The sequence below is a fragment of the Octopus bimaculoides genome, chromosome 14, assembly GCF_001194135.2.
Source record: "Octopus bimaculoides isolate UCB-OBI-ISO-001 chromosome 14, ASM119413v2, whole genome shotgun sequence".
In the NCBI taxonomy this organism is placed as follows: Eukaryota; Metazoa; Mollusca; class Cephalopoda; order Octopoda; family Octopodidae; genus Octopus; species Octopus bimaculoides.
The window spans coordinates 15,265,921-15,278,242 of record NC_068994.1 but is presented as its reverse complement, the minus strand read 5'-3'; the positions used below and the strand labels follow the sequence as shown (position 1 = coordinate 15,278,242).

Here is a 12,322-nt window from a genome sequence, read left to right as displayed (position 1 = left end):
AATAAGCCAAATGCATATCTTGTGGTATATGCACATTTTACACCTAAAAGTATGCAAGATATTTTGGTTCTTTACATAAATAAGTTGAAAATTGCATGCAATTTTGGACATTATTTAAAGCCAAGGAAAAAAAGATTGACTGTAAAAAAAAAAGGCAAAGAAAATAAATTTGAACACAAGGAAATGTAAAAATGCATATGGAATAAAATAAAGTCAACAAAATGGATGGGAGGGAGATGGCTGGAGAACTAAACTAATCTGATATTCAGAGCTGGTTTCAATGCAGGAAACACTTCTACTTTAGTTTGAAAAGAGAACACCCACCAGTTTTTGTTAGCTTTGTGTTTCTTATCAACTTTCATTTGTTGTTGCCCACTTTCCTAACTCCTTTACTGTTGAAAGCTATAGTACTGATGTTCTATTAAATCTACGCACAATAATATATTGAGTAAGCAGCAATCTAGAAACTCCCTAACTGATGGAATTTTTTAGCATGGAAAAATATATGCAGAGAAAGAGAGAAAGAAGGAAGGCAAAGGATTTTATGGCACCATTTCTGATGTAGGTTATCTAATACAGAATGTCAAGTTTGCTTTAATGTGCTCTCAGCATGATGCAAATAATTTATAATGGAGATCATCCTATTATTTTTAAAGGTACATTTAAATTTAAATATAAGGACAATTTATCTTAATATATGACTATTTATACCTATTATTTTTGATGTCACAGGGATAAATCAACAAATATTAAACAGTAGCACATTTCAATAGTCACTTTATGTTATCTAAATCTTATGTTTGGGTAGTAATTTAGCTGTTAAGAAAATATAGGAAAGCCTCCCAGTAAACTCTGGTAAGGTGAAACATTCTGTGGTAATTTTCCTAAATGAAAACTGAAGTCTTTAAATAATTAACACAAATGGATTAACAGGCCAAATCAACCAGATTCTTTTTCCACTATATGCTTTCCTAATCTGGTAAATCAACACTGCACATCCACTGGATTATTACATTCGATTAATTCTTCACCAATCCTTGCATTACTAATTTTAAGTCACATATTTTACTGCTGTAGACTATATCTCTCTCAGACACACACACAAATGCCCATTAATTATATATACATAAGAAAAAGAATCTGAAAATGCAGGAGTCGTTTAAAAGTATTTATTAACTTAACTGGTTTCACTTATTTAAAAAGATTTTCACAAGTGTGAGGTTTTTGTGTATCCTTGTGGTGCCAAAAATTAGTTTACAAAAATATGTTTAAATCAAGTGATAGAGTCTTTGACAATGATAAGAAACAGTTTGAGGCTTTGTGTATCCTCTGTAATGAGTCAAGAAATAGTTTACATAAAAAACATTCAGAAACTAATTTTCATCTTCTTATCACTATGAAAAAGTTTTATCTGATCTGAATGTTTTTATGTGAACTATTTCTTGATTCATTACAAAAGATATACATATTTTATTTTCTTGTCAAAGACTATTACTTGATTGAGATATATTCATGTAAACTAATTTTTGCTTCTTATCATTATAAAAAAATTCTATTACCTGATTTGAATGTCTTTATGTAAACTATTTTTTGATTTCTCACAGAGAATACACAAAGCCTCAAATCTTTTCTTATCATTGTCAAAGACTATCACTTGATTCCAATACATTTTTGTAAACTAATTTTTGACACCACAGAAAATACACACTACCTCACACTTCACTTTTGAAAATCTTTTTAAGTAAGTGAAACCAGTTAAGTTAATAAATACTTTTAAAAGACTCCTGCATTTCAGATTCTTTTCCTTATATTTTTACTTGTGTGGTAATACCTAACTTTACTTTGTTTTATATATATATATATATATATATATATATATATATATACATATATATGCAAGTGAACAAATGAAAGAAATGAGTACTTAACACATTTAGTAGGAGTTACGTACATGCATGCATCAATAATGTATGCATGTATGTAGGTTTCAATCAAGAAAGAGTTAGCATAGGACATAGAGTAGAAATGACTCTTTAGTTGTTCTGAGGACAAGGCAATCTTCATGATAAAATGCACCTAGCAGACTCAGAAGGCAGCCACTCCAAATAAAAGCTGAATCAGACTATGATAAACTGTCCAACCCATGTCAGCATGAGAAAGAAGGCATAATGATAAAGTATATTTGCTATAAGATACAGCAGTGTCGTAATAACTTAATCCCATCTCCATTATATAATCAGCAGTGACAAAATTGACACTAATATCATCAATGTAATTATACTCCTGGAGGCTGTACGTGCTGATAGCCATTCAGGTACATCTGGTGTATAATATATTATAATTTCTGATCAGTCTTTTGTGCATTTCCTGTTTGCACTAACAACTGTCATGTTTATGGGATCCTTGTTGTAAAAACAGTCAGACATTGTTTGCCTTGAAGCAAAACCTTTTAAGTTTTGAACTTAATGCATTTTGCATCAGATCTACCAAAAATACTTGGGTATCAGTGCTGGCCAATATATGTTCAAAAGTGTTGACTAAATCTTTTGGCTAGAAAAAGCCAAAGGTTTTTTAACCCAATATTTACATGCTATTATTTATAGTTTTAACTGCTTTGAGTTTAATCATTCAATAGAAGAATTATTTCATGTTCTCTCAAAGAATCTAAATTCTTATGATGTCAACAATACACATACACACACACAAACAAAACCCTTTTGAATGTTTACCAATTCACTACAAAGGGATAAAGATAATTTCATAAATAAAGCATGAGGAATATGAGACTATGTAATTGCTACCCCATCATCTTACAAACACATACTTTTACAGCGCTTTTGAGGTTCAGGATTGAAAAAACACTAACGTGAATTAGTAACAGTTTCTTACAGAGAAAAAATAAAATCCTGTACAATAATCAAAAACAAATCTATCCTTTAGGTAATATTGTTTTTTTTTTGTTTGTTTTTATTAATTAGTATTTCACTTCCATCATTTGTCTGGGTTTTGGGAACTGGGACACTAAGTGCTTCCTAATTAGTTCACTAGTCGGGAAAAAAGAAACAAAAAAAACATTGAGGATTGTTTTGTCTAAGAATCCTAAGTAAAAAAAATTCATAAAAATCCTAAGTAAAAAAATTCATGAAAATTTAATTGACAGATAGCAAGTTTTTAAGATCGTGAAAATCAGTGTTTATAATTGAATTGAATTCTAAGCTTGCTCAGATGACTTAACCCTTTTGGCATCACCTGTCTGAGATTGCCCTTAGTTCTATGATATTAACTTTCTGTTTTAAAGGGTTCTAAATTAAAATAGCCTAACTTCATGCTAATGTCTGTTCCAAACACTAGCTTAACAATGATTTCAAATTTTGGCACAAGGTCAGCAAGTCCAGAGAAGAGAATAAGTCGATCACATTGACCTGAATGTGGAATTAGTATATATTTTATCAAGCCAAAAAAGGACGAAAGGCAAAGTCAACCCTGGCAGCATTTGAACTCAGAATGTAAAAGCAGATGAAATGCCACTAAGCATTTAGCCCTGCATGCTAATGATTCTGTCAGCTCGCCACCTTACATCATCATCATCATCATCATCATCGTTTAATGTCCGCCTTCCATGCTAGCATGGGTTGGACGATCTGACTGAGGACTGGTGAACCAGATGGCTACACCAGGCTCCAATCTGATTTGGCAGAGTTTCTACAGCTGGATGCCCTTCCTAACGCCAACCACTCCAAGAGTGTAGTGGGTGCATTTAGGTGCCACCGGCATGAAGGCCAGTCAGGTGGTACTGGCAACAGCCACACTCAAAATGGTGTATTTTACGTGCCACCTGCACAAGAGCCAGTCCAGCGGCACTAGCAACGTTCGCACTCGAAAGTCTTTACACGTGCCACAGGCACAAGTGCCAGAAAGGCGACGCTGGGCACAGGTGCCATCACAATTTCATTTTCACTAGCTTAATAATCCTTTCTACTATAGGCACATGACCTGAAATTTGGGGGAGGGGTATACTCGATTACATTGACCTCAGTACTCAACTGGTACCTATTTTATTGACCCCCAAAATGATGAAAGCAAAGTTGACCTTAATAATGACAATGTTATTTTATTGAATCTTTCATTGTTTTCAAAATTAATTGAAAGAAAGGCAATGTATGTCAAACAGATGTATAACAAAAGGGTTAACTCTGAACATTTTTTGATGAGAAATTTTTACATATAATCTAGAAAATCTAAACAACAGTAAAAACAGACGCTTGCTTGTGATAAAGATGTTGTAAACAAATTGCTGCAAGGAAAGTTACAGCGAAGTAGACCTTGCTAGCCTATAATATCGATCCTAATTTCTATTTAACCTAAACCAAATTCTAGGGTACATACAAATGATTGGCTGTGTTGACGATATTGAAAACATAATTAGCAGATCAAACATTAAAGTGAGGAAGAAAAAAAGATAACATAGCAGTAACTCTTTTCTTTTGAGAGAAAGCCTTTTCTTTTTTTTTTTTTAATATATATAAATTAGGTACAGCATTCAAATCAGTGTTTTCTAAATGTATAGCAAATTGCACTAATACTTATCTTGAGGAGATCAGTAGTGAAAGAAAAGCATGAGAGACACATCACAAGAAACACAGATCTCTTACCTCCTTCTTTGACAAAGATCTTAAATCATAACCAATGCTGCTCCCACTACTATAGCGGCTGCTGTACGAGCTGTAGGGTTTTGTCATGGAAGACAGCGGTGATGGATTACTCTCTTCAGGGACACTGTATAAATCTAAAATAATAGAGAAGGTGTTGTTATAAATTAACTGGAAACAACAATTAAATTAGGCTCTGGGCTGCATTGGGTTTTATTAACATTTATTCTCTTCAGCAACGATTTCTTTAAAAAAAAAACAAAAAAAAAACAAACAACAACAACAAAAAAAGGTGGAGTGGAGAACAAAAACAATACGACCACTTGGAAATTCCTCAGTGGATCATTTTGTACTCTAAATACAAATACCGACATTATCAAAATAATTGGTGAACAAAAACTTCCTCTGGGAAAAATAACACCAATATGATCAGTTGATTGAAATTTTTGAACATAGACAATGCAAATTGGAGTGTAACAGATCATTAAAGCCAAATGGTGAAAACAACAGATGTGTTTCAGTCTTATTAAACCTCCTTGGCATATTCTACACTGCATGATTAAAAGTGATCTCTTTCTCTCTCTCTCATATATATATAGGGAGGGGAGGGAGAGAGTAGTGAAACTAATTGTTGATGGAAAATACTTCAGGGAGTGTTCTGCTTGCTAAATACAATTATAGTACTATAGTGAAGTGAAAAACTGATGAACGGAAATTATCCAAGCAATTGGTGAGTAAAACTCCGAGGAAAGATAAACAAGCAAAAGTGGTAACCGCAATAAAATTAACTGATAAAATTCAGGACTTACTACATTCCAAACTATAATATATAACTCACAGTCTTGTCATCTGAGTAGAATATGCTTGGCCAAGGAGGTCCAATAAGACTGAAACATGCCCACTACTTTCATCAGAAGCCTTAAAAGCCAGATCCACTCCAGCCTATATTTGTCTATATTGTCCAAAAATTTTAACCACCTGATCTTGTTAGTGTTAACTCACTTTTAAACACACCTAGAGAGAGTTTTGATTCACAAATTGCTTGGATGCTCTCGAAAGATCAATGTTTTCCAGCTCATTAGATTACATATATGAGAGTAATATGAGAGAAATATTAACTTGTATCTATGTTTTGCTCAGTAACTTCTGTCTACTTGTTAAATACCTATGAATTTTACCACCAGTATATTTATGACACTTGCTCTACATGCCCTTAGTTAATGAGAAATATACGACAGACCCTGACAGGACTCACTTCAATACTCAGAAGCACAGTATAATATTCAAACGATCCTTTCGTTTCTCTTAGTGAATATAATTTAACAGAAGTGAGAGACAATCATAAGTGACTCAAAATATTGAACATCAGTTAGTTTGATGAACATTTCAGTAAAAGTTTAGTTTCAGCTGTTTAGAAGAAAGAAAAAGAAAGTAAAGACAGTTTTAGATTAGGAACTTTATTTTTAAAAATGTGAGTTTTATAGGTGGCAACTAGAAAAGAAGCTTACTCTACATAATTTTTTTTTTTTGCTTTTTATATTTAATTTCCTGTTGTTTTCAATTACTTTAATGAGTACCATAATTATCTCAGTCTCAAAACACCAGTGAAGTTGATTAAATTTCAAATATGTGGGCAATAATTCATAGCATCTGCAATTCAAAAGGTATAATCAAGTCATTATGTAGTCTGAAACTCAATCGAAAAAGACAGGAATATGTCTGAAACAATGTTCTTCATCTAGATTTGAACTCAAAGGGCAATTTTGCAATATAGATTTATAAATATAAAATCTATTTGCATACAAATCTTAAATGATTCTACAATTTTGACATTTTTATGAACATTTAGAAAAAACTAGCTATTTAAACTATTAGCCTCAAAACTTGAGACTGATACAATGCAAAATGAAATACAAAAATGTAATCAGAACAGTTGAAGTCCACCTTGTATTTTTTTTTTTTTCAGTATTTCGGTGTAAGGACCCCTTCATCAAGACATTTTAACTGTTGTTCTGTTTTTGCTTCTGTAATTCCTTGCATTGTTTTGGCCTTAACAAGTTTTTATCTAATTTAATATCATGTTTCATTCAAACTACTCTAATTTAAGATGTATTTTCTTTTTTTAATGAAAAATATTTTATAAATGAACCTTTTGGACGTTGACCTCTTTACAATATTGGGACAACATGTAGATTTTTATGAAGAAATCTACATAGAACAAGGTTAAGTAAACAATACTTAATTCTGACAAGAGAGAAGCTAAGAAGAAGCAAAGAGAATAAGAAAAGGAAGAAAACTGAGAGATAGGGAAAAAGATACAGGAATAAAATTTCTAAATATACAAGTAACTATACACCTTCACTCCTGTATATTTTTCCATTAATAACTTTTGTTTAGAAAAAAAATATTAATGTGAGAGAGAAAGGCAGGCGGGGTTGAGTTATAAATGTACAGCTCAATAGAAATTCATTGTATGGTGTACATATCTAATATACTTCACAGATTACATATTTTATCAGAGCTACTTCATCACATCAGTAAGTGTTTCACAAGCAAACAACCCCTCTTGACATGTGCTGAGTTTATCAACTTGTTAAAACAAGATTTAAGGAGATAAGAACGACTGTTTATCACCATGTGTGTAAGTGTGTGTAAGTGAGTTTTCATATATCAGTTTTCCAGTTAATTGATACTGCATATTAAATATATATATATATATGTATATTTTTTTGCCTGTGTTTAGCAAAAATGCGCTATATGAAATATTGTAGTCTTCCTTTCAACAACTTGTGCTAGAATATTGCGTGAATAATTACTAAAATAAGACATAGCAATAATTAAATATGTTATTAGTTACTTTCAATTTCAATTTAACAATTATAATTGACATCCAATGAAGAGATATGATGCATTTTGTACAACAGTAAGATATGTAAATTGTACAAAATGGTAATACTTAATTTAAAATAATTGTTTATCTTTGTTATCAAATAGATAATGACAAGTATTGCATTGGAGCTCATCACTGCCTTGGTGGATCTTGGCAGTTGTAGCAATGACACTGAATGAACATTGGTAGTGACAATGATGATGGTTGCAGATCGATTTCATGGACAGACCCATAGCCAAATGTGATTCTGGCATGGTTTCCGTTTACTCTGGTTTGTTTGAACCAAGCCGTTGAACTAAGTTTCTTTGTAATTGCTCTACAAATTCATTTACTGTTATTTCAATATTAAGTAATACTGATCATTCAATGTATAAATATTTAAAAGTGTTTGCCTGCCATATCAAGGTTTAGCAGTAATAATGACATAAGTTTTTCTAGTTGTTAGGCATGCAGCATTTCTGCCGGAAATAGTGCAGAATGATATGGGAATACAAAATTTGGTTGTTGTTCTGCACATAAATAATTTTTACGAAATGCTTATTGAATTCCTTGTCTGAATGTTTGAACAAACCAGATAGAAAACAGCAGACGCCATATGTTGAATGCCATTTTATTGCACAATTGTTTAATTTTGGATGATACAACAGAGTTCTATTGTAGGATACAACTGTTTCAGGCTATCTTTCAATGATGTAGATTTTATAGAATACTAGCTGAATTACTCTGCATTGCTCAGGTTACTGCTGTTCTTATTCAGGAAGTAATAAATTTGAGGATATATTTTTTTTTCTCATAATTATTTCAAAATATCCAAATTGTAATGATAATAAAATTTTGAACTGAAAATCTGTCAATCTTGAAGCACCTCAGGGTAAACAATATTCATTGTGTAATCTTTTGTTGGTGTCCAAATGAATAAATTGTTGCTGTTTCCAACTCGTGAGCAACCAACATAGAGTTGGCTGCAAGAGAAGCATGTAGTAGAGAGATGAAGTCCAACTATGTTGAAGGATTGACCCTGAGATTTGTTAATTGAAATACCTAAACTTAGTTTGACTGGAAACTGAAGCCTCTTAAATTCAATTGGAACATCTGTAGGTATGAGAGGAAATTTTGGAATAAAGACATTTTCTTCTTTGTAACTACCTGTTATGATTGTTGCCTGAAGAAATGGGGCTTCATGGAAGTAACAATTAAGCAAGTTCCATTACACAGGCGAGGTGGGTCAAGATTCCTAAGCAACATAATGGGAGCATCCAACTTTAGTGTCAAGTTATGCGGTGGCATCCCAGTGGGTTTAAGTGTGCTCAGAAATTCAACAGGGTATTGAACAGCCTGATCTCGATTGACTGTCAACACACATTAATGTAACGAACGCGCAAACACACACACACTCATATACAAAATGTGTTGATGTCGTGGTATAAAATGTCCTTTACTATCTTGTACAGGAAGATGCAAACACATACACACTCATATACAAAATGTGTCGTGGTGGTGGCGGTAGTATAAAATGTCCTTTACTATCTCATACCTAAGGAAGGTACAAACACACACATTCTCACAGAAACATACATATTCATATACAAAATATGTTGTTGTTATGGTATAAAATGTCCTTCACTATCTCATATGTATCGAATGCACAAACACACACTTACATACAAAATGTTGTCGTCGTCATGGTATAAAATGTCCTTTACTATGTCATATGTAACAAACGTGTAAATACACACACACACACACTCACAGACACATCCACACTCATATAAAAAATGTGACGTCATCGTTGTCATGGTATAAAATGTCCTTTACTACAGTTGACTATAGAAAGATTATTTTAGATAAAATATATTGCTTTAATCCAAATGAAAATAAAAATTACATGTTGACACTTGTGGGGTCTAATACTATTACCTTGTAAAATTTGATTTGATTAGGTTGAGCCGTCCGAGAATGCATAGGGAACAGACAGGCAGACAGAGAGAGAGAGAGAGAGAGAGAGAGAGAGAGAAAGAATTTTATATATAGAGAGATTATTTTTACTCATTTCAGCTAAAGGCTGCAATCATGTTGGGGTATTACCTTTGCTAATGTTTCATTAGTAGTCATTGCAACATAAGAACATTTCAAAAGAGAATCAATGGCAATAGACCTATTTTTTTTATTGTAAAACAGCCCAGCATAATTGATATGTATTCACTGCCATGGCCCAAATATTTTTGTTCTTTCATTAGGTTTTTTTATCTAGAGCATTAGCAAATGATTGATATATTAGGCATGATTTGACAAGTATATCTACTGGATTGCAGTTTCAACCAACAGCAGTATCTACAACTTATGTTTAATTTGGACCATGCACTAATGATCATCAAGCAATTGAGTGAAAATTTTACTTTGATATATTTTTGAAATAACTATCCAAGGGAAATTGGACCACAAAATTTAATATATTCCCATGATAATTAATTGCATCACATTTTGTCCATTATTCCTCTTTAATGTTTAGTTTTTCAAGCCAATCATTATTGATGAATTGTTTAATTCAAATAATATCAATATCAGACTTTATGGCTGATTCAACTTCTTTAGTAGTAACTGACGTTCCATAGAGACTTTCATCAATAATTTGATGTATTTTAAATCCAGATAAAATATGATGTCTTTGACTTGCATGAAAATCATAATTAAGTTCGATCAACAGTCTAGATAATGCATCAGCATTTCCGTGCTGCTTCAAAGCTTTATAATATACTGCAGAACATCCTCAATGTTGTAGTCTTTAAGACTAAACACCAGCATATTATTATCTGGTGAGTGTACGTGTATTAGTAGCTTGTGATCAGTGATTAATTCAGCATGAAAACCCAACATAATAGAGAATCCCTAGTTACCTATTCATAAATATCCAGTGAGCCAATAAATATTCAACTCCATTTTCATGCTGTAACAGACCACTTCAATGATGACTGAGCAATACATCTACATCTAAAATTAGTAACAAATTTTCATTGTAATGTTTGAAAAGCTCTATGGCCTCAATCACTTGTTGTTCAATCATCTGACCATTTCAATGATATCTTGTTTTTCATTAAATTATGTAACAGTACAGTAAGGATTGCCATGGTCTCAATGAACGTAGGATAATATCCAACTTTTGAAACAAATTCTAATACTTCTTTTGCATTTTTCTTTTTTTAGTTAATTGTACCTGTGAAGACAGAAAGGTGTATTTCTAACAAATATTTTTTGTGATTCTTCTGTTAACTTGCTTAGTAAATAAGTATCTTTAAAATTCCTGTATACAGATATTTTTCCATTCTCCAACTTACAGAATACTCCACCATACTTGAGCATTATGTGGCATTCTTTAGTCAGTTTCTTGACGATTTAAAATTGTTCAGATGCAAATTTTGTCATCTAGCTTCCAAATAGATAAAAGAGACACAGCCCAATTGCTGTAGTCAGATGGTTCCAATGAACTGTTCAATACTTCACATTATAATTTTTACTAACTTTGCTTTTGAAAATGGTAATAGTCTGGCCTGTAAATTTATCAGTTTCATGCCTAGATGAAGTTGAATTAGCATGCATTTTCATGCTTCAGGTAAAGAAAATTAACTTCAAATGTTTAGTACATTGTGAATTTTATTTTTAATATTAAAATCAGTTGAATTATCAACATTATTTACAATATCAGTAAAACTACTGAGCACAGGTGCCGAATTCATTCCAAATAGGTTTGAAACCATTTCAGAATAAATAACAATAGTTTCAAAATTATATCATTTATTTCCAATTTTGATATTAATTATAAATTTTACTGATATAGATTCTAACAGTAGGGATATAAGAATTTTATATGCATTTAAATCATTTAAAGTTTTAGTGGTGCTGGTATTTAATTTGTATTTAATCAACTTATTGATTTGTACTGAAATACAACATTTTATTCCCGTTTTCATTTATTTCAAATTAATATCAATATTTAATTCATTTGACTTGTATATACTAATGACATAATTCTTTTCATACTCTCTTTACTCTTTTACTTGTTTCAGTCAGTTGACTGTGGCCATGCTGGGGCACCGCCTTTAGTTGAGCAAATCGACCCCAGGACTTATTCTTTGTAAGCCTAGTACTTATTATATCAGTCTCTTTTTGCCGAACCACTAAGTTACGGGGACGTAAACACACCTGCATTGGTTGTCAAGTGAAGTTGGGGGGACAAACACAGACACACAAATACATATATATATATACACACACACACACACACACACATATACGACGGGCTTCTTTCAGTTTCAGTCTACCAAATCCACTCACAAGGCTTTGGTCGGCCCGAGGCTATAGTAGAAGACACTTGCCCAAGGTGCCACGCAGTGGGACTGAACCCGGAACTATGTGGTTGGTAAGCAAGCTACTTACCACACAGCCACTCTGCACCTATGATCATGATAATTTTTTAAAAATTTGTTTGATAATTTCTTTTTTAAATTTGAAATTATTATTACATGTGTCTATGAGAGAAACAATTATTATTTAGATTTTATGCCCTGTGCACATTCACTAAATGATCAATTTTTCCATGTGAATTACATTTTTTATCCTTATGTAGGCAACCATTTCTTTTTGTGATCAGCATAACATTTTACATGAAAATATTTATAAATTAACACATAACAGGTGTGACTGTCATGTAGATATATTTTCCAAATTAAATGAAGCTAACCAATTACCAGAATGTTACATTCTTAATGACATTTATTAAAATTTCCCA

The 12,322-nt window shown here is 32.1% G+C and overlaps 1 protein-coding gene across 6 annotated transcripts in view; it reads right to left on the bottom strand.

Annotated features, from left to right (window-relative positions):
* LOC106876365 (receptor expression-enhancing protein 1) overlaps positions 1-12,322 on the bottom strand; it is a 189,950-nt gene that overhangs the window by 16,165 nt on the left and 161,463 nt on the right. For 5 of the 6 annotated variants that reach the window (XM_014924867.2, XM_052972689.1, XM_052972691.1 and 2 more), the window contains one exon: positions 4,653-4,786. In XM_014924867.2, the coding sequence (XP_014780353.1) occupies positions 4,653-4,786 (134 nt within the window). Of the gene's footprint in view, positions 1-4,652; positions 4,787-6,085; positions 6,300-12,322 lie in introns of those variants that run through there. The other variant, XM_014924871.2, reaches the window with a different exon arrangement.